At 47.6% G+C, this 27,532-nt stretch overlaps 1 protein-coding gene across 2 annotated transcripts in view; it reads left to right on the top strand.

Annotated features, from left to right (window-relative positions):
* Window positions 1-27,532, top strand: part of thsd7ba (thrombospondin, type I, domain containing 7Ba) — a 1,603,431-nt gene that overhangs the window by 688,457 nt on the left and 887,442 nt on the right. For both annotated transcript variants that reach the window (XM_072472193.1, XM_072472199.1), the window contains exon 7: window positions 406-609. In XM_072472193.1, coding sequence (XP_072328294.1) covers window positions 406-609 — 204 coding nt within the window. The remainder of the gene's footprint in view (window positions 1-405; window positions 610-27,532) is intronic.

Raw genomic sequence — 27,532 nt, 5'->3', positions numbered from 1 at the left:
ATTATGCTGTCATTACCTATTCACTGAGGCATAAGAGTGTTGCCAAGCTATGCTATCATATTTGTTGCATTGCAGAACCAGTTTGAGTGAAGATAATTTATTTCTATTTGTTTTTTTTTAAATATAAATTTAGAATCCCCAATTCTTTTTTTCCAATTAAGGCGCAATTTAGGATGGCCAATCCACCTACCCTGTACATCTTTTGGGTTGTGGGGGTGAGACCCACACAGACACGGGGAGAATGTGCAAACTCCACACGGACAATGACCCGGCGCCGGGATCGAACCTGGATCCTCGGCGCCGTGAGGCAGCAGTGCTAACCACTACGCCACCGCGCCGCCTTACGATTTGTTCGCCTAAATACTGTGTGCATTATTCACTGAAATACTGTCAATTTAATTGTAGGTTTTAAGATGAGAAGACGCCATGTAGTCAGGGAGCCCACTGGCAACACTGGAAGATGCCCACATCTAGTAGAATCCATTCATTGTGAGGAGCCAGTTTGCTACCATTGGCACCTACTTGAAGACAGCCTCTGTGTGGCAGAAAATAATCAAACATGTGGCAGAGGTACCTTCAACCAAACAGTTTTGTGCAAGAATAACCAAGGTCAGTACCGTGCTGAATCAGTTCAGATTGAGAATGCTGTAAGTTTGGCAAATCAGACTGTAGAGTATTTGTTTGATGTGTTTGTTAACTTTCCATTTGTGGTCAATTATGAAGTCTCAGTTTAATTCCTATAGTCCATAAATTTAAGCTTCGCTTTCCTTTTGGCTTCAAAGTTCTTTGTTTAAATTTTGTTTTTAATATTTTCTGTCAGTACCTATTTTATCAGCTTATCTCTCTCTGCCTGTGCATCATCCTACTTATGAGCACATGAATGTAAAACGGATTCTTAAAATGGCATGATGGAAAAGACGGCGTTACAATTTTGGGGTTTATAAAATTATTCAGTTTTGGGACTGTGAGTTGAATTCTCCAACTTTGGAGCGAAGTGCCGAGGCGGGCATGGGAACGTGAAGTGTTTACCGCTGTGGGAGCCGACGGGAAAACATGCCAAATCTTCCAGCCTCAAACTCATAAATTATGTACCCAGATGTTTTACACAGTGTTCGGTGGTCGGGCAGGCTGGGATGGCGCTAGTCCGCTGTCATGTCTGGGTGCCATATTTAAAAGGTGTCCAACATCACTGACCCTTGATTGAAGAAAGAAGCTGGACCTCCTGAAAATGAAGATGGATCTCCAGGAGCACTCTGAGACCAGAAGATGAACCGCCTGAGAAGAAAAATGAATCTCCAGGAACAATCTGAGGCTGGAAGATGGACCCCCTGCAGGGCACCTTATCTGGAAGGTTCACCCGCAAATGAACCCCCACCCACTGCTCTTGTATTCAAGGGTCTAGGGCTGCAGGCGGCCTCCATCCTAAACTCGGGGGGAAAGCCCCAGTCATTGTTCAGGTGAACAATATTCAGGGCGGCACGGTAGCACAGTGGTTAGCACTGTTGCTTCTCAGTGCCAGGGACCCGGGTTTGATTCCCGGCTTGGGTCACTGTCTGTGCGGAGTCTTCACATTCTCCCTGAGCCTTTGTGGGTTTCCTCCGGGTGCTCCAGTTTCCTCCCATAAGTCACAAAAGACGTGCTTGTTAGGTGAGTTGGGCATTCTGAATTCATAGAATAGATTTCATAGAATTTACAGTGCAGAAGGAGGCCATTCAGCCCATCGAGTCTGCACCGGCTCTTGGAAAGAGCACCCTACCCAAGATCCACACCTCCACCCTATCCCCATAACCCAGTAACCCCACCCAACACTAAGGGCAATTTTGGACACTAAGGGCAATTTAGAATGGCCAATCCACCTAACCTGCACATCTTTGGACTGTGGGAGGAAACCGGAGCACCCGGAGGAAACCCAAGCACACACGGGGAGGATGTGCAGACTCCGCACAGACAGTGACCCAAGCCGGAATCGAACCTGGGACCATGGAGCTGTGAAGCAATTGTGCTATCCACAATGCTACCGTGCTGCCCTCAGCCCTCAATTCTCCCTCAGTGTACCCGAACAGGCGTCGGAATGTGACGACGAGGGGATTTTCACATTAACTTCATTGCAGTGTTAATGTAAGCATACTTGTGACACCAGTAAAGATTATAAATTATTGTAAGTTCATACCAGTGTGACTTCTGGGCCTACCGCCATATTCTCCTCCCATGCCTGCCATTGAACATGCCAGCACAAGATTTCACATGGCACCAAGGTGGCACAATGGTTAGCATTACTGCCTCACAGCGACAGGGACCCGGGTTCGATTCCAACTTCGGGTGACTGTGGAGTTTGCACATTCTCCCCGTGTCTGCGTGGGTTTCTTCCGAGTGCTCCGGTTTCCTTCCAAAGTCCAAAGTTGCGCAGGTTAGGTGGATTGGCCATGCTAAACTGCCGTTTAGGGTGGGATTGGAGAAATTGGGTGGAGGATTGGGTCTAGGTAGGGTGGTCTTTCAAAGTGTTGGTGCAGATGCGATGGACCAAATGGCCTCCGTCTGCACTGTAGGGATTCTGTGATTTTATGATTTTAAGATGTTTGCTGTAACAGACAGATTAAAAGCAGTAATGCTAAACATTTTTCTTCTGCAACTTACACTTCACAGAACAGAACATTTAACACAACCAAGAAACCCCACTGTCAGGCATGCATTACACCAACCTTTAATCAGACATTCAATTCTCTCAGAACTATTCCAAAATTGTTTTTAACTCCTAAGGGTTTGCATCAAATCTTTTCCTTTCCCAGCCTGGAAATTCACTGCACCTCAATACACGTGACAATAAATCAAATTTTTAACTCCAAAATTGTCTTTCATGGTGTTGCTTTTCCTGGAGATTTCAATATATTCTCTGTATAGGTTACCCAGGGAACTTTGCGAAAGGAGGACCACGTAATTCGGAGCACCCTGCCCTTAAAATGATCACTTAAACCGAAGTGGCCACATTTAAACCTCTTTTGGAAAGGCTGAAAATCATGTTGTTATGATCATTATCAAAGATTGCAGAAAGGGAATAGAAATAGCAGACATAAAGAAGGGTAAAATTAAACTTCAAGGCACAAGATTAAGTCCATGTGATAAGCGGTGAAGCAGCCCAGCTCCGTCCGATCCACTGGTTGTTCTTGACAAAGTTCACGTACTTGTGATGAGGTGGATGTAAGGAAGCTTGCTCCCATTAGCACCTCAGAACGTTTCCCCACATGACAAGCAATGCACCATGTTGACAAGGCTAGCAGACAGATTGAATGTTGTCGACAGTATCTGTTCTACTTGGGAATAGATGCAGGACAGGTGCCAACTATTGGAGTCTCAAGATGAAAGCATTCCAATCCATAAGTCAGCTTGTTAATGTAGCGCAAGAAAAAGCAGTTTTTTAAACTGAGATTGAAGGTTGTCAGTATCAATCAATTGATCAGCTGGAGGACAGGATTGCAAGCTCTCAGAACTGATTCACCCAAAGTTGCTATCTCCAATTGCTCATTGCACATGAACACGAGTCAGAAGACTTTTTAAGATAACCTGAAAATCGCAGTTATAAATGGATTTATTTAGTGTGCTGTTAACACACAATTAAAAAAAATATTGAATATATTTTTCTCGAAGGAACATAGCCAAATGTTGCAGTAGGCAAAGGTTTAGTCTCAGTTTGCAGTCTTTTTTTTGTGTGATTTTCTTTGGTGGAGCGTAAAATTACCAGGGCTTGGAAATAAATGTGTGTGTTTTGTTGGAGTGGTGATGAGTTATTCACAGGATTTTACTAAAAGCTAAAGTTAAAGTAAAGTCGCCATGGTCCCAGATGATAACACGCTGCTTTCCCCTTTGAGGATGAGAGCTGATTGTTAAGCCTAGAATCACTACACTTCACAGGAGGGGCAAGGTTGAGAAGGCAGGGCCTTCATGAATAACCTCAGCCATCACGGGGATTTAACCTGCACTGTTGGCTTTGACTCTGAATCACAAACCAGCTGAGCTAAACCGGCCCCTACTACAGTGATATAGTACTGATATCAAGGTATCAGGATATTAAGGTTGACCGAACTGGCCTGTGCTGGCTTTTATTCTCCACATGAACCTCTTCCAATCTTTTAACCTACTTCATTTAATGCCATCAGCTCTATTTTCATATTCATTTCTCCCTCATGTGCTTATCTGACTTCCCCTTGAATGCATTTAACCTATTTCCTCAATCACAGATTTTTGACTTGCTCGTGAACACAGCATTTGATTACTTATCTTCTTTAGGTTTTCATTGGCAACAGTTTTAAAGGCCTGAATCTTGCACCCATTGGGCCTGCGACTGGCGGACCCAGAAGTGGATAGGATGTGCACTTCTGGCCGCAATGGGTCCATAGCCGTGATTTCACATTGGCTGGCCAATCAACTGTGTTTCTATCCCTGCAGCATTTCAGGTATATCTCACAACAACGTTCTTCAGGCCGATAATACTGATTCTGAGTTCAACACTCGCCTGAGCTTCTGATCAATGGCCAGAATTCAATGTACAATGCACGCCAACCTGGAATCCCGCAAAAATCATGCAAGAAGATGTCAGACGTGTGTCCCGACTGATGTGTTATGTATGTTGGATTACACGGACTGCAGTTCGATGTAGTATCACTTGAAAACAGGCTTCCAACGCTGTAGATGGTTCAACACTGCTTTATTGAACTTGCCGAGTAATGTACACAGTTCGCTGTGGGTTGACACTCTATTAATCTAAGCTTGCTAATCTTGGTCTGGCTTGCCCAGACTTGCTCTGTGCCATGTGTAGTAGGTGCTGACTGTACATTGCACCCTGACTTTTGCCACAGCTATCACCAGTACGAAGAGGCCGAGCCTTCCTGCCTCGTGTGTTTTATACTGGTCATGTACCCTGTAGTGTCCTGCCTGGTGATTGGTTGTTCTGTATTTTGTGTGGTGATTGGTTCCTGTGTGTGTCCATCACTGCCTGTCTGTATCTCATTATGAACAGGAGTGCATATTATGACATCTCCCCTCTTTAAATACATTTTGGATGCTTGTGGCTGTGTGCTTGTATTTACATGTGTGACTATGTGCAAAATGGTGAGTGAGTGAACATATATACATGGGACGGTGTCTATCGTGCATATACAGAACAAGGTGAACAAAACTTACACAGTTAAAGTCTATAAGTCCAGTCTTTGTGGTGGGCGACGGATTCTTGTCCACCGCCTCAGAGTGGCGGGGAGGACGCCAGCGTCTCGACAGGCGGGATTGCTGCCAGATTGGCGGGCTCGTGGTTTGAAATGTCCGGAGGAGGCGTCTCGACATACGGAGGTGTGTGGTCAGGTGCTGGTGGGCAGGCAACTTGGCGCAGTGCCCTTCTGTTGCGCCTGAGAATGGAGCCATCAGCCATGTGAACAACGAAAGACCTGGGGGCAGCCTGTCATACACCAACAGCTGGGGCTGACCAACCTCCCTCAGGCAGCTTGATGCGAACAACATCTTCTAGAGCCAGCACAGGCAAATCAGTGGCATGAGCATCACATCTGATCTTCTGCTGGTCCCTGCGTCGCTGCACTTTTCTTAGCACCGTGAGGTGATCAAGGTCTGGAACATGAATGGTTGGAACAGTTGTCCGCAGGTTGCGATTCATGAGTAGTTGAGCCAGAGACAGGCCAGTCGACAGAGGGGTTGCCCTGTATGCCAACAGTGCAAGGTTAAAATCAGATGCAGAGTCTGCAACCTTGCAGAGCAGCTGCTTGACAATTTGGACCCCTTTTTCCACCTTCCCGTTTGACTGCGGGTAATGGGGACTGGATGTGACATGTCTGAAGTGGTAGGATTGTGCAAAGTTGGATCACTCTTGGCTGTGGAAACATGGACCGTTGTCGCTCATCACTGTGAGTGGTATACCGTGCCTGGCAAACGTCTCCTTGCAGGACTTGATGACTGATTTTGACGTGAGGTCCGACAGCTTCACAACTTCTGGGTAGTTCGAAAAGTAATCGATCAGAAGTACATAGTCACACCCATTTGCGTGAAAGAGGTCTATTCCCACCTTGGACCACGGAGAGGTCACGAGCTCATGTTGTTGGAGTATCTCCTTGGGCTGAGGTGGTTGGAATCTCTGGCATGTGGTGCAATTGAGGACCATGTTGGAGATGTCCTGGCTGATCCCAGGCCAGTAAACTGCCTGTCGAGCTCTGCGTCGACATTTCTCGACTCCAAGGTGACCCTCATGGATCTGCTTGAGCACCATGGCCTGCATGCTGTGGGGGATAACAATTCGATCCAGTTTCAGAATGATCACTTCAACATCATCCTTGACATTAAAAAACTGGGGGCATTGCCCCTCTACCACCCATTTGCGAGGTGGTGCATTACCCTTTGCAGCAGAGGGTCTTTGGCAGTTTCTGCTCGTATCTGGACGACACGTTCATCAGTGGCCGGGAGGTTGCTGGCACACATCTGCACCTGTGCCTCAATTTGGCAAATGAAGTCTACATGTTCGCAGGGAGTGGTGATGGATCTGGATAGGGCATCCGCGACTTTCAGCTCCTTGCCCGGTGTGTAGACGAGGTCGAAATCATATCAGCGGAGTCGCAGAAGAATGCGCTGTAGCCGGGGCGCCATGTCATTTAAATCCTTCTGGATGATGTGGACTAAGGGTCTGTGGTCTGTTTCCACCATGAACTTTCGCAGACCGTATACGTAATCGTTGAATTTAATGATTTCTGTTAGGAGGCCAAGGCACTCCTTTTCAATCTGTGCGTACCTTTGCTCGGTTGGAGTCATGGCCCTGGATGCGTATGCCACTGGAGCCCAGGACGAGCAGTCATCTTTCTGGAGGAGCACCGCACCAATGTCGTCCTGGCTTGCGTCCGTGGATATTTTTGTTTCCTTAGTCGGATCAAAGAATGCCAGGACTGGGGCCGTGGTGAGCTTTGCCTTGAGCTCCATCCACGCCGCCTGATGTTTTGGTGTCCATTGAAATACTGTGGTCTTTTTTTCTAGATGCTGGAGGGCTGTGGTGTGGGATGCCATGTTAGGAATGATTTTCCCAGAAAATTCACCATCCCCAGTGAGGCACGATCAATTTGACTGAAGACGAAAGTTGAATCCAAACTGAGGCTTTATTGGTATCAGATGTGTGGCCTCCCACAGCAGCTGGCAAAATGGCTGCGAGATGGAGGACACGCATATTTATACCCTGCCTCCTGGGCGGAGCCAGTATACAGGGGTCACAGGCGAACCTATAGTGCAGGTTCTACCGTACATCCTCTAATATAAGTACAAAAGTGGTTTACCACACCCAGGAAGCGTAGTACCGCCTTTTTGTCCTCTGGGGTCTTCATGGCATTGATTGCCGTTACTTTGTCGGAATCAGGTTGCACACCCTGCTGGGATATTTGGTCATCCAGAAATTTGATTGATGACAGACCAAATGAGCATTTGGCCCTGTTTAGTTTGAGGCCATTCTCGTGGACCCTTTTAAAGACCTGTTTGAGCCGATCTGTGTGCTCCTCGGGGGTCGTGGACCAGATTATCACGTCATCCACATAGACTCGCACACCCTCGATGCCCTCCATCATTTGCTCCATTATGCGGTGAAAGACTTTGGAGGCTGAAATGATACCGAAAGGCATGCGGTTGTAACTGTACCTGCCGAACGGAGTGTTAAACCTGCAGAGCGTCCTGCTGGAGTCGTCCAGTTGTATCTGCCAGAAACCACGTGAGGCGTCCAGCTTGGTAAAGAATTTGGCATGTGCCATCTCAGAGGCTAATTACTCCCACTTCGGGATCGGGTATTGCTCCCTCATGATGTTGCGATTGAGGTCTTTGGGATCGATACAGATACGTATTTCGCCTGAGGGCTGACCCAGTCTGTTGGTTCCGTGACCCTTGAAATGATGCCCTGACTTTGGAGCTCTTGCAGCTACGCTTTTAAACGATCCTTTAGAGGAGCCGGCACTCGGCGTGGTGCATGAACGACAGGGGTGGCATCCGACTTGAGTAGTGTTTTGTAGCGATATGGGAGCATGCCCATCCCATCGAGCACATCGGGATATTGCGTGAGGATGTCGTCTATGTCAGCCTGTCGATTCACATGAGATGAGGCAGTCGGAGGTGCATAGAACATAGAACATAGAACGATACAGCGCAGTACAGGCCCTTCGGCCCACAATGTTGCACCGAAACAAAAGCCATCTAACCTACACTATGCCATTATCATCCATATGTTTATCAAATAAACTTTTAAATGCCCTCAGAGGACATGGCATGGATTCGCTGTACCAGATTAAGGAGTTTCCATGCACGGGCACGATGCCTTGTCAGGCCTGACAATCTCGAATCTTAACGTCGCCGTGATTGCCTTGTGGGGTACAACTAGATGACACGATTCACTAGCAGCTATGGCATTGCCATTGTAATCAGGGAGCTGGCAGGCTGGCAGAAGAATTTTGGGTTGGTCTCAGATGCTGTCAAGGTCTGCCCGGGATATGAGGTTTGCAGACGCACCAGTGTCCAGCTTGAATTGGATTCTGCACTGATTCATTTTAACGACAGCGCGCCATTCGTCACCAGAATCCACACTTAGGATTGAGAGGCGCTTTGCATGAGTGGAGGAGACATTCCCGCGTGTGGTGATAATGCCCACCTGATATGCCAACCTGATGGTGGGCAGCACGGTAGCACAAGTGGATAGAACTGTGGCTTCACAGCGCCAGGGTCCCAGGTTCGATCCCCTGCTGGGTCACTGTCTGTGAGGAGTCTGCACATTCTCCCCGTGTCTGCATGGGTTTCCTCTGGGTGCTCCGGTTTCCTCCCACAGTCCAAAGACGTACAGGTTAGGTGGATTGGCCATGATAAATTGCCCTTAGTGTCCAAAAAGGTTGGAGGGGTTATTGGGTTACGGGGAAGGGTGGAAGTGAGGTCCTAAGTGAGTCAGTGCAGACTCGATGGGCCGAATGGCCTCCTTCTGCACTGTATGTTCCATGTAATATGGAGACTCGAGGCAGTCATCATTTGGGGCCGTTGGGCTTTCGGGATCGGAATCCTGCATGCCTTGCTGAATGCAATGGACCGGTCTGCGTTGCAGCTCGGATCGCTGGCTTTTGACCGGTGGAGCTGACCTGCATAAGGCCGTATAATGCCCAGGCTTTCCACATTGTAGACATCGCCTTCCTTTGGCTGGGCATTGCCGCTTTAAATGGGCGGAGCCACATTTTTGGCCCGTCATGACGCTGACGTCAGTGCGTTCCATGCGCCTTTGCGCCCACGCAGTGCGGTCGGCCGACGTTCGCACATGCGCAGAAGGGTTTTCGGCTGCATTGTCCTCCCATTCGCGGTGTGCCTGCGCGGGGCCTCATGGAAAGCCTGCGAAACGGCCGCTGAAACTCACAAAACGGCCACTCTCCTCAATGCTCAGGCCCTGCAGCCTAGTGATGGCCTGTGTGCTTTCTGCCTCGTGGGAGGCTAGTTTTGCCGTTTCTGCCGCCTTGATGTGGGAATAGCGATTTCTGGCATGTTCATGGACAACGCATGTTTCGATGGCGATCGGGAGGGTCATACATTTGATTTTAAGGAGCTGCTCCCGCAGGGAGTCGGAATGGACCCCGAAAACGATCTGATCTCGGAACATGGAATCAGCAGTCGAGTCATAGTTACATGACTGCGCTAAGATGCAGAGATGGTCAAAAAGGAGTGAAAAGGTTCGTCCTTACCCTAAAGCCTCTGTTGGAAGATGTACCGTTCAAAGCTCTCATTTAGCTCAACTTCACAGTGGCTGTCGAATCTTTGCAGAATGGTCTGGAATCTTCTCCTTGGGCAAACGTGAGGGAGTTAAAGATGTGGATGGCGTGATCCCCCGCCGCCGACAGGAGCAGCGCGATTTTCCTGGCATCTGATGCTTCCTCAAGGTTGGATGCCGTGAGGTGTAGGAGGAAATTCTGTCTGAAGACCCTCCAGTTGGCGCCGATGTTGTCGGAGATCTGGAGCTGCGGAGGGGCCTGGATCTTTTCCATACCGCTGGCTATTTGCTACTTGCTTTCTATTCGTTTCAGATTTAATCAAGGTAGGTCCATTCGAGTTAATAATTTCCTGGTACCATGATGTGTTATGTATGTTGGATTAACACGGACTGCAACTCGATGCAGTATCACTTGAAAACAGGCTCCCGACGCTGCAGATGGTTCAACACTGCTTTATTGAACTTGCCGAGTAATGTACACAGTTCGCTGTGGGTCGACACTCTATTAATCTAAGCTTGCTAACCTTGGTCTGCTTGCCCAGACTTGTTCTGTGCCATGTGTAGTAGGTGCTGACTGTACATTGCACTCTGACTGTTGCTACAGCTATCACCAGTACGAAGAGGCCAGAGCTAGGTGAAGTTGAGGGTGGGCACTCCCTAAGGCTGACCGCTGCTGGTGAGCTGCAGTACAGTAAAAATGAAATGGGCTTAACAAAATACTTCAAACTGTGTCTCTACTGCAAATTCAAGAACCCGGTAACAGATCACAAAGTAACGCATTCCTCAAACATCTTCTCTTATTTTATTTAACCCCGGACATTTTATCCTGGATGGGGTTTGTAGCAAAAACGTGAAGTCCGCCTGGCCAGTTGGTCCATCTGCCAACTGTAAATTCGGACAAGCGATGTGAAATCACTGATTGGCTCCTTACTGGGCTTAATTGCTTCTGCAGCAATTGGAAGCCGACCGCAATGTTGTGCCTGAGCGCGATGATGTCGGGACACGTGCCTGACATCTTCTCGTGCGATTTTGTGGGATTCCGGGTTGAGCGAGTATTGTGCATTGATCACGAGCTCAGGCAGGTGTTTAACTCACAATCAGTATCATAGGCCTGAGAAAGATTGTGAGCTATACCTGACCTGAAATGTTGCAGGGACATAAGCACAGCTAAAAGTGGCAAATTGCAGGTTGGGGCCGGGGGGGGGGGGCGGTAGGGGGATCTTCCATGGCCATCGCGGCATGTTTCTCAACGGCGGGAGGCTGCCCACCATTAGTCTGTGGCGGGATCTCCTGGTCCCGCCAGTGTCAATGCGAATTCCCATTGAACCCACCCCCCACCGCCGAGAAACCTGCGGCGGGAGTGCACCATCGGTGGGACCAAAGATTCCGCTGGCGGAAACGGCCGGAAAATCCCCCCTTACATGTTTCATTTGGCACAGGAACAGGAAGTGGTATTAATGTATTGTGTTCTTCTGTGTCCTCGCATCTTTTTAAAATTTTTCTCATTCTCTGTTCTCTGGGTGTGAAATTCTCCTGAAGAATTCGAGAAAGCAGCAGACATCTATGGTGGTCCCAAAATTCATAACAGCAGTGAAAGCCCACAATTAAAATGAAAGGCCAGTGTCTGAAGGCCAGAGAAATGCTCAGCATTGCTTGCACAAAGCAAATATGTGGGAGGTTGAGAAACTCCAACTTGTATACATTGTGCCACATGAGAATTTTCCACATGTGAGAGAGCTGTCAGGTTTGGTACATTGGATTTAATGGAACACTCCAAATAACATTTCAGAATTTCTGCTCAGTGTCACCACTGCTCGTTTCCAGGGAACCTTATCTGTACAGTGTGGAACATACACATAGCTGATCTTCGCTACCAATGGAAAATTATTTAAATGGAAAATTATTTAAAACCACACTATCCCCTTAGAAAGTGGTTTGAAAACTATTTCAGTACAACAAGACCTTACACAAGTTACATGGCAACACTTGGTATCTGAACAAAGAAATAAGTAGTTTTACCAAGAACCTTTCTATGAAGACACTACCAGGCGGAAATTTGAACCCACATTAGCCGTTTGCGAGAACAATGGCACAGCTGGAAAATACAGCGAGAATCGAGAAATGTAATTCTCACTGGTGAGCTTGACTTTTCCAATTTCCCAGATCCCTTGCTGGTGGAGTAACAGGAAATCGGCATGGAAGTGGGGAAACTAATTTAATTGCATTTGCATATCATTAACGAGCCCTCCTGTCGGACTTCTCCCTCACTGAATATTCATTGGTCGTCGGCGTAACGTCACACCTGTACAATTTACAACAGCTGTATCAAAACGAGAATCTGATAACCTCAACTCTGAAGCGGATGTCAGTGCGAGCACTCAGGTCGCCACCACCCTTCAGGGTGCCAGTCACAGAGAGGGCACCCGAGAGAATGCAGGGGACCGGGGGCCGCACGTGCCCCTAGAGGAGGAAGATGGCGGCGCCCGCTGGCCGCATGGGAACCATGGAGAGGTTTGTGGTGGCGGTCCGCATTCGCCACCGGAGACCGCGGTGACCGCACGGGCCTGGCATACCACCACGAAGTGACCCTTTTTACCGCATCCCTTGCAGGTGGAAGCACGGGCTGGGCAGCGCTGCTAGGGGTGCTTGGCCTGCCCGCAAAAGTAGCAGCGGGGTCCCCCGGGGTTGCCAGGCCACCTTGCAGCACACTCTTGTGGTGGGATGAGAGGTGTCTCGGGGTCGGCTGCGAAAGGATTCAATGCTGGCCAGGGGGCTGCCGCGCGGTTAGAACGTAAGCACGGGCGTTTCGGGAGGCCACATCCAGGGAGCCTGCAAGGGCCCGTGCCTCCTTGAGGCCTTGGGTGTCTTTTTTCCAGAAATCGCTGGCGGATTTGCGAGGACAGCATACCTGCCACGAAAGCGTCCCGGATCAAGAGTTCTGTGTGGTCGCTCGCCGAAACATGCGGGCAGCTGCAATTTCTCATCAACACCAGGACCGCACTGTAGAATTCTTCCAGCGATTCCCCAGGGATTTGTCGCCTCGTTGCTAGCAGATGTCGGGCGTAGACCTGGTTTACCGGGCGAATATAATGTCCTTTTAGCAGCTCCATTGCTGCATCGAAGTCGTCCGCGTCCTCGATGAGGGTGTAAATTTCCGGGCTCACCCTCGAGTGCATGACTTGCAATTTCTGCTCTCCCGTGGGTGTGTTTTAGGCCGTCCCGAGAATCCTTTAAAACACGCCAGCCAGTGCTTGATGGTTGCCGCTGAGTTCGCCGCGTGGGGGCTGAGTTGCAGACTGTCTGGCTTGATTCGGAGCTCCATCCTTTTAAATCTAGCTTATTAAATTGATGCACGATCAATGATCACTCAAGCGAGGTTGCAGTCCAACTGAAGGCTTTAATAAGCTAGATGTTTCCCCCAGCAGCTCATGTACAGAAAGAAGGCTGCTGGGGCGGCACGGGCTCTTATACCCTGCCTTGCAGGGCGGAGCTACCATACAGCTTGACCAAAAGGAAACATACAATATCTACCAATGGTGTTCCAGCATTACCAGGTACCGTAATACCTCTACACAGACTACCACAGATAATCACAGACCATACACCCCAGTTGTCACCCAGTAGTCTCCAAGATGAAGATGCTCGCAAGGAGCCATGTCTGAAGGCTCAGGCTTGATGTTGATGAAGAGAACTTGACGAAACAGTGCCCTTTGTGTCAGGAGAAGCAGAATCACTGACCTTTTGCCTCGCTGCACCCATGGGAATGTCCAGGGAGACTTTGGATATGCGTACATACTGACTTGCCGGTCCATTCACAGGATCAATGTTCTTGGCCGATGCCCGTTCTAAATCGATGGGCATACACTGGATGTCCTCCAGGACTTCCAATATGACCATTGAGAAACTCGGCAATTATTTTGCGTTCATGGGATATTGGAGGACTTTGTGCTACACAATTCACCAGCAGAGAATTCCAGGCACTTGTGAAGTCCAATGGGATTAAACATATCTGAACAGTGCCACACTATTCATCCTCCAACGGCGATCGGGCAGTCCAAACATTTAAAAAGGCACAAAGAAACAGACCACTGGTTCTGCCGACACCAAACGGGCGCAGTTCCTCTTCGATTAAAGGACAATGCGGCACATTACAGTGGGAGTCATGTGGCGGAGATGCCCATGGTCCATCGACTCAGGACCAGACTCAGCCTATTGTTTCCCAATCTAGGAGGAAAGCTGGAGTCAGGACAAAAAGACCAGAAAATACATTTTGAAACCCGAAGGTCGGATAGGCCTTTCATGACAGCGATACAGTCTGTATAAGTAGCTTTGGAGACAGATCTCCTTGGATCCCAGGAATCGTAGTGGAAAAGACTGGTCCCCTTTTGTACAAGGTCAAGACTAAAGAGAAGACAATAAGGAAACACGTGGACCATCTTAGGAGCAGGGAGCCCTCCCCTGCTGAAATGACTCCGGATGGAATGACGCCCTCAACATCCTTTGTGCCCACATCTGGACAGGGGCTTAGTCCATGGGAAACGTGAGAGTCATTCCCCTCGAGGATGGAGACTTGGGATCAGAAATGGAGACTGAGATGACTGACCCACAGCTGAAGGTCAGCGTCGACGAGGAGCCACCATCAATGACTCTGCCAGGAAGCGACGATACCCTACCAGCTTCACCCCCCCCCCCCCCCCCCCCCCCCCCCCCGCCTGATCCGGCTCCACTGACGGCTGGCCTGAGGCCGTGTGCTAGGAAGCAATGGAGGCCTCATCCTCGTGAAAATAGAGTGGAGGATCTGGACGTAGGGTGGGAGGGATGTGATAACCGTCATGAGGACCATGGGGGATCACTAGTCGATCTGCCCTTGGGGCTCGTAGAGTTCGAATTTGTGGTAGTGAGCGGAGGCCTGACCAGGTGGGACTTGTTCATGAGCCTTTTAAATGCTACTCCCAGACCCGGACTGGGAGTTCCGATAGTCCCAGAGGGGACATTAGTGTTTTACGCTGCGATTGCAGCTTTATCTTTTGAATTAGAATAAACTTGTTTAGCCTTCTTCTTCATGTCTCCTGGATTGCTCATCTTCTCTTTTAGTTAAGTTGAAAATTAATGCTGACTGAAGGGCCTCACCCCACCGCCACTGGTTTTGAATAGCAGTAGCAGGTGAGCAGGGACTTGTCATATGTGAAGTCCATACAGCAAATCCATTTGTGGTTGTTTGTGATCATTCAGGGGAGGGAGTGCCCCATTCAAAGGCACTCATTGAATGATCCTGGAACTCCACACTGGGAAGCAGATGGCCCACTGAGAGCCAGCCTCCTGCTCTTTCGACGGAGCCACTCCCACCACTACTCGCTCACCTGTTCACTATTCGCTCACCTCTGGCCCGGACCCCTCAGTATTATTTTAAAGTGTTTCTAAAAGTGTTTGGGGAAATGGGGAGTCAGTTGAACGTTCCAAAGCTCTTTGTCATTCATTGAATGGGTCATGATTGCTCCTTCTGTGGCCAACTAGCACCAATGTGGGACTTGAACCCGAAGCTTTTGACCCAGAGACAGGGATGCTACCAATGTGCCACTGGACCTCCTCTGTCCCCTGGTGATGTTCGGACTCTGATGGATGCATTGCTGGCACAGCCACCTCTACTGCTGGCACAATACATAGCTGCCAGCCTCTAATTGGCTAGAAGATCTTGAAGGGCTAGATTTCAGTCTTCAGGCCCCCGATGCTGAGGAATGTCTGCTGCTATACAACTATTTACATAGAATTTACAGTGCAGAAGGAGTCCATTCGGCCCATCGAGTCTGCACCGGCTCTTGGAAAGAGCACCCTACCCAAGGTCAACACCTCCACCCTATCCCCACAACCCAGTAACCCCACCCAACACTAAGGGCAATTTTGGACACTAAGGGCAATTTATCATGGCCAATCCACCTACATTTCCAAGTAGGTGTGCACATCTTTGGACTGTGGGAGGAAACCCATGCACACACGGGGAGGATGTGCAGACTCCGCACAGACAGAAACCCAAGCCGGGATCGAACCTGGGACCCTGGAGCTGTGAAGCAATTGCGCTATCAACAATGCTACCGTGCTGCCCATGACTAAGTGCCAATATGGACCTTCCAAAAGGTGGTGACATTGGCCTCTCTCTGGCTCTCAGCCATTGGGCCTAATCCCCATCTCCTCGATTAAATACCACTCCAGGGGATAATTCAGGATATGCTTTAAAATGTAAGTATGCCATGATCTCCAGTTATAATTTGCAGTTGTAAAGTGTTGCATTCTACAGTCAATGTAGAACCCTTTGCACACCTACTTGGAAATGTTGGGAGCCTTACTTTAGCAGAACTTTAAGTTGTATAAAAACGCATTCTTTGACTCCTTCCATATGCCATTTGTTTTGGCTCAGCTGGCATTAATGGTGGTATCAAAAATGAATGCAAATGGATATCAGGGTGTTTGGTTTGTTTAACAGAGTGGCTGTCCTTCAATCTAACGTATCGAGTAACATCACTTCTGAGTGCAAAAGCTTTTGAACTTTTGCTTCTTAAGATTCCATCTCAGATTCATTGTGAGGTTTAATTTAGCACATCTTTTTTAAAAAATTTAGATTACCCAATTTTTTTCCAATTAAGGGGCAATTTAGCGTGACAAATCCACCTACCCTGCACATGTTTGGGTTTGTTGGTTAAACTCACGCAGGCACGGGGAGAATCTGCAAACTCCACACAGACCGTGACTCGGGGCTGGGATCGAATCCAGGTCCTCAGCGCCGTAGATAGCAGTGCTAACCACTGCACCTTCGTGCCACCCGTGTTTCAGCACACCTTTTAATTGTGATCAAACCATCCTCGGCTTTAAGCGTGACATTTTGCAACGTGGTTTTCAGTGGGTTCCATGGGTAATCAGCAGCTTCATGACAAGGCACTTTCAGAGTGAAACTTGGAGTTCCTAATTTTGAATTGGAAACAGATATTAGCTTTGTGTTAACTGTGTGCGTTTCCTATTTTATTGGAAGCAATTAGAAATAATCGGTAATAGTGAGTGTCATGATATTCAGATAAACATCATGGTGCAAACACACATACACACTGATTTGACAGATCAACGGACCAATCAACACACACGCAACATCACAGCCAATCACAAGCAAGGGCACACGCACTATAAAACGGGGAACACCACAGTTCCCGCTCATTCCAGCAGGAGACAGCTCAGGGCACAGAGCTCACAGCAAGCCACTCAGACATTCACCATGTGCTGAGTGCCTCTCCAAGATAGTGTTAGGGCTGGGTCCACAGGTAAAAGGGTAATGAACGAACCACAGTTACAAGTTTACAGATGTTGTTCTTGTTAGTAATAAAACAGAGTTGTACCATCTGCAACCGTGTTGGTTCGTCGCACGACAGTGAGGTGCCTTTTTATTGAGGAATTATCATTGTCAGGACTGTCAGCAGGTCATGCCTGCCAGCCCGACTCATATATCTGTTGGCGGAACAAGTATATTAGTCTGTGGTGCTGATGCAACTAAAACAGAAGTACAGAAATAAGTGGTGAAATGACCAGACTTGACACCTCACAAGCTTTCCATTATTTCTGATCACTTTCAGTGTCGGTGCCATCCTGAACTATCAGCCACGGCTTTCTGACGAGGTGGTTGCAGTTAAAAAGAATTCCCATTATCTTGAAAAAATATGCAAAAAAACTGCGTACAACTGTGCCAGGAGCATCTGTTTAAAAAAACAACAGTTCCTGTCTGTAACTGTAGGCTTTGTTACGACTTATCAAGCAGAATAAAATATAACTCTGTGCTTGTCTGTTGAGAAACTGAATTCAGCTTTCGCTTCATTTTCAGAATCAGTGGCAGTAAACAACTGAGTCCAATTAAAGTTAGACCACATCAGTCAGTGACCTTTTAACTAACTATCATAATTAGAGTTGTGTGGAATGCTGAGAGATAATTATAGCGGGACCTGCATAACCATCTGTCAAGAAGATTTGGGTACCTGCAGTTGGGAAGACAACTCTTGATGTTGTTTCAACTCACTGTGGCCTATTGTCACCATTCCATTGTCAGATATCCCCCCCCCCCCCCCCCACCCCCCCCCCCCCCCCCCCCCCCCACCTACCGTTCTCAGGAAACTTCAGCCGCTGAGCCAGTAATAATGTACAGGCAGTTGCAGATTCTTTGTAAATGTCAACCAATACGTAAGCGTTGCACGATTCAGACCTCAGCCAGCAGTAACATCCTACATAACATATTGCTATTATCTTGTCTTCGGCATGAAATCAAATGACAATCCATTTTACATACATAACAACGCATCAGAGAATCTCTTCCCGAACACTATCATTGGCGACACAGTGGTATTTCAATAGTTAAAGTATCGTATGTTCTCCGTGTGAATTCAATTCTGTAAATTTCAACCATTTAAATATTATAAATTGAATTGAAATCTATAGCATGATATTAAGCCTACAAGTAACACCAGGGAGTGGTGATGTCGGTGTCAAGACCGTGATTCTTCAGAATATCCAAATAATTCTCCTCTTCTGATTCTACCCAACTGCCAGCTGTAGTTTAATTATTGTGATTGTACCATTTCCTTTCCATTGTGACAGCAAAGGCTTCAGGAGGGGTTTTCCGGGACTAGTCTCAACTCGGGCGGGAAAAGCAGTGTGTAGCCCGCCAGCTCCACTGCCAGCTTTGTCCACCATACCTTTTGGCACTTGGTCAAAAGGAAACCCTGGAGGCGGGTCCCGTGATGTCACGCTGGCGGGGCGGGCTCTCACTGAGCCTACCTTTTCATATGACCATAAGACATAGGAGCAGAATTAGGCCACTCGGCCCATTGAGTCTGCTCCGCCATTCAATCATGCCTGATATTTTTCTCATCCCCATTCTCCTGCCTTCCCCCCATAACCCCAGGTCCCCTTATTAATCAAGAACCTATCTATCTCTGTCTTAAAGACACTCAGTGATTTAGCCTCCACAGCCTTCTGCGGAAAAGAGTTCCACAGATTCACCACCCTCTGGCTGAAGAAATTCCTCCTCATCTCTGTTTTAAGGGATCATCCCTTTAATCTGAGATAGTGTATCTGGTTCTAGTTTTTCCTACAAGTGTAAACATCCTTTCCACATCCACTCTACCCAGGCCTCGCAGTATCCTGCAAGTTTCAATCTGATCCCCCCTCGACCTTCTAAACTCCAACGAGTACAGACCCAGAGCCCTCAACCGTTCCTTATACGACAAGCTCTTCATTTCAGGGATCATTCTTGTGAACCTCCTCTGGTCCTATTCCAAGGACAGCACATCCTTCCTTAGATATGGGGCCCAAAACTGCTCACAATACTTTAAATGGGTCTGACCAGAGCCTTATATAGCCTCAGAGGTAGATCCCTGGTCTTGTATTCTAGCCCTCTTGACATGAATGCTAATGTTGCATTTGCCTTCCTAACTGCCGACTGAACCTGCACGTTAACCTTAAGGGAATCATGAACACGGACTCCCAAGTCCCTTTGTGCTTCTGATTTCCAAAGCATCTCCCCATTTAGGAAATAGGCTGTGCCTCTATTTCTCCTTCCAAAGTGCATAACCTCACACTTTTCCACATTGTATTCCATCTGCCACTTCTTTGCCCTCTCTCCTAGACTGTCCAAGTCCTTTAGCAGCCTGCCTGCTTCCTCAATACTACCTGTCCCTCTACAGATCTTTGTATCATTTGCAAACTTAGCAACAGTGCCTTCAGTTCCTTCTTCCAGATCATTAATGTATATTGCGAAAAATTGTGGTCCCAGTACCGACCCCTGAGGCACACCACTAGTCACCGGCTGCTATCCTGAAAAAGACCCCTTTATTCCCACTCTCTGCCTTCTGCCAGTCAGCCAATCTTCTATCCATGCCAGGATCTTACCCTCAACACCATGGGCTCTTAACTTATTTAACAGTCTCCTATGCGACATCTTGTCAAAGGCCTTCTGGAAATCTAAATAAATCACGTCCACTGGTTCTCCTTTGTCTAACCTCTGTTATGGGTCCGGGTTTACAGAACCCCAAAGTGTTTCATGGAGTTCAACCGACCCACAACTTTGAATAGATTGTGGTGTGGGAAGCACACGGCGAACTCTCCAGGTGTGATACAGCAGAAATGGACACATGGTTTTTAAAACAAACCAATGTTTATTCTATGATCTCAAGTTAACCCTTTTAAAACAAACATTGAATATCTTAACACCCATTACTTCAAAGATAACCCCAAAAGACTACAACACTAAATAATCCTCCAAACTGTTCCTTTGAACATCCAAAATACTTCACACTTTCAAAAATAGGAGCACAATAGGTTACATTCAATATATTTATAGTCTTTGGATTGCAGAAATCAACAGACTAGCTCTGTGTTTCTTCCTGCAGCTCACAGGAAAACACACAGACACTCCCAGCTGCCTTACCAAAACTGAAACTCAAAAAAGCAGAAGTGAGCTCAGCTCCCCCCACCCTCTGACATCACTTCAGTAATATGATCAGCTCCATTTCTTAAAGGTACATTGCTTAAACATCCCTTTCTTAAAGGTACTCTCACATGACACCTCCTTGTTGCTTCCTCAAATAAATAATATCCATTTCACCAATATCCCTTGATCCCTTTAGTTCCAAGAGAAGTCCTTTTTGAAATTACGCGTTTTGGCGTCAAAAACTTTCTGTGATAGCGAATTCAACAGATAATGTGCAGCTGGATACCGAGGAAACACAAATATTGTTTGCTCCAGATAATTGGAAACATCTAGTTTAATACTGAATCTGGAAACAAATGAATTGTTCACTCTCTATGTTTCCAACTATTCTCCTCGTTGACTTACAATCCCTATTTATATAACTAGCCAATTGTAATGGCTTAATGTTAATCATTACCGAAAATTGCCTGTCACTTCCTAGCATACATGATGCTCTGGGCGCAATTCTCCGGAAAAACTTCTAAGTGTGGTAGCAAGCAGGAATTGCCGCGAATGTCCCGGCGCTCAGCCCAGCGAGGTCGGCAACACAATTCAACATGAATTGGTCCATTTAATGATTGAGTAGACACCAATGCCCAGCACCCACCATCCCCAAGGGAACACCGACTCCTGAACTCCCCAATGTGACCCCCAGCCCTCCCTCCCCCCTCAACCACCCCCCCCCCCCCCCCCCAACCCCACCTTCTCACCCTCTCTCCCACCAATGTGAACCACACATGTGGCCAATGATGCCCTCTCTGTGTCGCCTCATGAAAAGCTCTTCTATAATTCCCGGGAGAGGGCCCTGACTGGCGGAGGGGTGCCAGACATAAGAATCCTCACCTCCTCCGAGGAGCGTGCCCTGCACATGACCGGTGTGGCCGAGGATAGATCGGTCAGCAATGGATAGGTCGACTGGCGGACGCCACAGAGGTGAGGAACCACCTGGCTCCACCTGAAGGACCTGTCACATGTGAGGCGTTATTGTCTTACTGACTGACTGAACCATCCCTCCCACTGACCACATGTCCATTCTCCTGCAGGTCCTCCTGCCGACATAGACGATCCATCTCGGGCAGCACCCTCTCCTCATTCTGAGGAGAGCTCCGAGGATGCAACTTCGGGACAGCTGTCATCCCCATTCCCCACCAGCACAGATACACACACCTCGGTGGGACATGTTAGTGGACAGGCTTTGGGGGCACAATCTGGTGAGCACCACACCACTGATGATGCACATCAGGTGGAGGCAGGAACCCTCAAGTGAGACAGAGGTCTGCTGGATCCCAGGACCCTGCTGGGCTCACAGCCTGATGCTCAGCCTCTGGAACAGAGTTACCCGGAGCTGATGATGATAATAGGGACCAACCTGGGCATTCAGATGGAGATGTTAGCTTCGCTCAGCAGATCCATAGCCACTTGGAGGAGTCCCAGGTGCTACGGGCACAGGAGATGTCATCGGCAATGTGTGGCACCGAGGCCATCACTGCTCGGGTGGCGAGCTCAGTGGAAAGCTGGTGCACGACGTCGGGACCATGAGTAAAGGTGTCCAAGGCATCGCGCAGTCAGTGACTGAGGGTCTCGGCAGGATGTCTGACTCGCTGGGGAGTGCCACACAGCACCAGGCTGACCTTGATGAGGGTCTGTGAGACATGCCCCGCTCTCAGATGTGGTCTCTGAGCTAATCCAAATATACCACATCGACTGGCTCCCCCTTGTCAACTGTTCTAGTTACATCTTCAAAGAATCATAAATCCATGCTGTCTCTGACTGATCCTGCCACTGCTTCCTGAATGTTCTGCTATGAAGTCCTTGATAATGGATTCAAGAATTTTCCCCACTACCGATGTTAGGCTTACTGGTCGAATTTTCCGTTTTCTCTCTACCTCCCTTTTGAATATTGGAGTGACTTGAGCTACCCTCCAATCTGCAGGACAGTTCCAGGGTCTATAGAATCCCGGAAGATGACCACCAATGCATCCCTATTTCCAGAGCCACCTCCTTAAGCACTCCGGGATGCAGATTATTAGGTCCTGGAGATTTATCCGCCTTCAATCCCATCAATTTTCCCAGCACCATTTCTCTACTAATATTGATCTCCCTCAGTTCTTCCCTCTCACAAAACTTTTCATTCTCCAACATTTCTGGTATCTGATTTGTGTCCTCTTTTGTGAAGACATAACAAAAGTGCTCAGCCATTTCTTTGTCCCTGATTATAACTTTCCCTGTTTCTGTCTGTAGGGGGCCTACATTTGTCTTTACCAATCTCTTTCTCTTCACATATCTATAGAAACTCTTAGTGTCAGTCTTTATGTTCCCTGCAAGCTTACTTTCGTACTGTACTTTCCCCTTCTTAATCAATCCCTTCTTTGCTGAATTCTAAACTGCTCCCAATCCTCAGACCTATTATTTTTTTGGCCAATCTGTATGCTTCTTCCTTGGATCGGATACTATTTCTAATTTCCTTTGCAAGCCATGAATTGGCCTTCTTACCCATTTTGCTTTTGTGCCAGACAGGAATGAACAGTTGCTGCAGTTCACACATGAGCTCCTTGAATGTTTGCCATTGCCTATCCACTGTCATGCGTTTAAGTAACTCTCCCCAATCTATCAAGGCCAACTCACGCCTCATATGTTCATAGTTTCCTTTATTAAGATTCAGCACCCTAGTCTCCGAATCAACTACTTCACTCTCCATTTTGATAAAAAATTCTATCATGTTATGCTCGCTCATCCCCAAGGGGTCTCGCACAGCTAGATTGGCAATGATTCCCTTCTCGTTACACAGTACCCAGTCTAAGACGGCCTGCTCTCTAGTTGGTTCCTCCATATATTGGTCAAGAAAACCACCCCGTATACACTCCAGGAATTCCTCCTCCACGGCATTGTGTCCAATTTGATTTGTCCAATCTCTGTGAAGATTAAAATCCCCCGTGATCACCGATATTCCCTTTTTACATGCATCTCTAATTTTATATTTAGTGCCATTCCCAACATCACCACTGTAGTTTGGGGGTCTATATATGATGCCCACTAATGTTTTTTGCCCCTTGGGAGGAGGTGCTTTTTATCCCTGGTGAGTGACTGGTAAGTATTTTTTCTTTTCATTTGTCTACTTATTTCTTTTCTTTTCCTGGAGTGGGAGAGTGAGTGGGAGAGAGAGAGAGCCCCGGAGCAGCTTGGTAACAGGTAAGCGATATAAAAACTTAACCGCAGGTTCCAGCGACCTTCATTTCTGGGAGCGGGAGAGAGACAGAGAGAGCCGGGGATATTCTGCTATTCTGAGTGTTCTGGCTGGGGGGGAAAAAAACCTGAAAAGTGACGTCACAGGAAAGCTGTGACCTGATTGGCTGGTAGGGAATCTGCAATAAATTTAAAAATTAAACATTGTTAAACGAATTAAACATAATTAATTAATTACTTAATCTTAATTTAGAGGAGTATCTAAGCCAGAGACCGGAGAGTACTGTATTTAGCATTTACATTTGTAGTAGAAATCTAGTTAACAGTAACTTCTGTTTTTTTTTTATTAATTAGTTAACGCAATGTCAGTCGGAGGGGTGCAGTGCTCTGACTGTGAGATGTTGCAGGTCCGGGAGGCTTCCAGTGTCCCGGATGCTAACATCTGCAGAAAGTGCACCCAACTGGGGCACCTCACAGACCACATGGTTCGGTTGGAGCAGCAGTTGGATGCACTTACGAGCATGCAGGTGGCGGAAAACATCATAGATAGCAGTTATAATGATGTTGTCACACCCAAGGTGCAGGCAGAGAGATGGGTGACCACCAGAAGCGGCAGGCAGTCAGTGCAGGAATCCTCTGTGGTTGTCCCCCTCTCGAACAGGTATACCATTTTGGATACTGTTGGGGGGGAAAAGCCTATCGGGGAAAACAGCAGCAGCCAGAACAGTGACACTATGGCTGGCTCTGATGTTCAGCAGGGAGTGTCAAAGCACAGAAGAGCAATAGTCATGGGGACTCTATAGTCAGGGGCACAGGTAGGCGTTTCTGTGGACGTGAAAGAGACTCTAGGATGGTATGTTGACTCCCTGGTGCCAGGGTCCAGGATGTCTCAGAACGGGTAGCAGGAATCCTGAAGGGGGAGGGCAAACAGGCAGAGGTCGTGGTGCATATTGGTACAAACGACATAGGTAGTAAGGGGGATGAGGTCCTGCAAAAGGAGTTCAGGGAGCTAGGCAGAAAGTTAAAAGACAGGACCTCTGGGGTTATAATCTCGGGATTACTCCCTGTGCCACTTGCCGGTGAGGCTAGAAATAGGAAGATAGAGCAGCTAAACACATGGCTAAACTGCTGGTGTAGGAGGGAGGGTTTCAATTATCTAGACCACTGGAAGCTCTTCTGGGGCAGGTGTGACCTCTCTAAGAAGGACGGGTTGCATCTAAACTGGAGAGGCATAAATATCCGGGCCGCGAGGTTTGTTAGTGTCATACTAAACTAGTATGGCAGGGGGGTGAGTACCGGAGCTCTCGTCCATATCTGTAGCACAGTTATTAGCCTAATAAAGCCTTCTTTACAGTTTAATCTCTAAGCATCATTATTGAGGGTACCTCAGAGACTATCACAGCTGTACTACGGGAGCACTCCTCAGAGGACAGCGAGGCTATATGGGTAGAGATCAGGAATAAGTAGGGTGCAGTCACGATGTTGGGGGTTTACTACAGGCCTCCCAACAGCCAGCAAGAGATAGAGGAGCAGATAGGTAAACAGATTTTGGAAAGGAGTAAAAGCAACAGGGTTGTTGCGATGAGAGACTTGAATTTCCCCAATATTGACTGGGACTCACTTAGTGCTCGGGGCTTGGGCGGGGCAGAGTTTGTAAGGAGCATCCAGGAGGGCTTCTTCAAACAATATGTAGATAATACAATTAGGGAAGGGTCTGTACTGGACTGGTATTGGGGAATGAGCCCGGCCAGGTGTTAGAAGTTTCAGTCGGGAAGCATTTCGGGAACAGTGACCACAAATCAGTCAGTTTCAAAGTGCTGGTGGACAAGGATAACACTGGTCCTAGGGTGAATGTGCTAAATTGTGGGAAGGCTACTTATAACAATATTAGGCGGCAACTGAAGAACCTAGATTGGGGGCAGAGGTTTGAGGGTAAATCAACATCTGACATGTGGGAGACTTTCAAATGTCAGTTGAAAGGAATTCAGGACCGGCATGTTCCTGTGAGGAAGAAGGATAAATATGGCAAATTTCTGGAATCTTGGATAATGAGAGATAATGTAGGCCTCGTCAAAAAGAAAAAGGGGCATTTGTCAGGGCTAGAAGGCTGGGAACAGACAAAGCCTGTGTGGAATATAAGGAAAGTAGGAAGGAACTTAAACAATAAGTCAGGAGGGCTAAAAGGGGTCACAAAACGTCATTGGCAAATAGGGTTAAGGAAAATCCCAAGGCTTTTTACACAAACATAAAAAGCAAGAGGGTAGCCAGGGAAAGGGTTGACCCACTGAAGGATAGGCAAGGGAATCTATGTGTGGAGCCAGAGGAAATGGGCAAGGTACTAAATGAATACTTTGCATCAGTATTCACCAAAGAGAAGGAATTGGTGGATGATGAGTCTGGAGAAGAGTGTGTAGATAGCCTTGGTCACATTGAGATCCAAAAAGACGAGGTGTTGGGCTTCTTGAAAAATACTGAAGGAGGCAAGAGAGGAAAGTGCTGAGGCCCTGACAGACATCTTTGGATCCTCACTGTCTTCAGGTGATGTCCCGGAGGACTGGAGAATAGCCAATGTTGTTTCTTTGTTTAAGGAGGGGAGCAAGGGTAATACAGGGAACTACAGGCTGGTGAGCCTTACGTCAGTGGTGGGGAAATTACTGGAGAGAATTCTTCGCGACAGGACCTACTCCCATTTGGAAGCAAGCTGACTATTAGCGAGAGGCAGCACGGTTTTGTGAAGGGGAGGTCGTGTCTCACTAACTTGATAGAGCTTTTCGAGGAGGTCACTAAGATGATTGATGCAGGTAGGGCAGTGCATGTTGTCTGTATGGACTTCAGTAAGGCCTTTGACAAGGTCCCTCATGCAGACTGGTACAAAAGGTGAAGTCACATGGGATCAGAGGTGAGCTGGCAAGATGGATACAGAACTGGCTAGGTCATAGAAGGCAGAGAGGAGCAATGGAAGGGTTATTTTCTGATTGGAGGGCTGTTCCGCAGGCATCAGTGCTGAGACCTTTGCTGTCCGTAGTATACATAAATGATTTTGAGGAAAATGTAACTGGTCTGATTAGTAAGTTTGCAGATGACACAAAGGTTGGTGGAATTGTTGTTAGCGATGAGGACTGTCAGAGGATACAGCAGGATTTAGATTGTTTGGAGACTTGGGCGGAGAGATGGCAGATGGAGTTTAATCCGGACAAATGTGAGGTAATGCATTTTGGAAGGTGTAATACAAGTAGGGAATATACAATGAATGGTAGAACCCTCAAGAGTATTGACAGTCAGAGAGATCTAGGTGTACAGGTCCACAGGTCACTGAAAGAGGCAACACAGGTGGAGAAGATAGTCAAGAAGGCATACGGCATGCTTGCCTTCATTGGCCGGGGCATTGAGTATAAAAATTGGCAAGTCATGTTGCAGCTGTATAGAATCTTAGTGAGGCCACACTTGGAGTATAGTGTTCAATTTTGGTCGCCACACTACCAGAAGGATGTGGAGGCTTTAGAGAGGGTGCAGAAGAGATTTACTAGGATGTTGTCTGGTATGGAGGGCATTAGCTATGAGGAGAGGTTGAATAAACTTGGTTTGTTCTCACTGGAATGACAGAGGCTGAGGGGCGACCTGATAGAGGTGTACAAAATTATGAGAGACATAGACAGAGTGGATAGTCAGAGACATTTTCCCAGGGTAGAGGGGTCAATTACTAGGGGGCATAGGTTTAAGATGCGAGGGGCAAGGTTTAGAGTAGATGTACGAGGCAAGTTTTTTACACAGAGGGTAGTGGGTGCCTGGAGCTCGCTGTCAGAGGTGGTGGTGGAAGCAGGGACGATAGTGACGTTTAAAGGGCATCTTGGCACATACATGAATAGGATGGGAATAGAGGGATACGGACCCCGGAAGTGTAGAAGATTTTAGTTTTGACGGGCAGCATGGTCAGCGCAGGCTTGAAGAGCCGAAGGGCCTGTTCTTGTGCTGTACTTTTCTTTGTTCTTTGTTCTTGTATTTCTCAACTCTATCCATACAGACTCCATGTTGTCAGAGCTAATATCCTTTCTCATAATTGTGTTAATTTCCTCTTTAACCAGCAGTGCCATGCCACC

Source organism: Scyliorhinus torazame, chromosome 2, assembly GCF_047496885.1.
Source record: "Scyliorhinus torazame isolate Kashiwa2021f chromosome 2, sScyTor2.1, whole genome shotgun sequence".
In the NCBI taxonomy this organism is placed as follows: Eukaryota; Metazoa; Chordata; class Chondrichthyes; order Carcharhiniformes; family Scyliorhinidae; genus Scyliorhinus; species Scyliorhinus torazame.
Note: the sequence above shows the minus strand (reverse complement) of the source record. Positions and strands in the feature narration are given on the sequence as shown.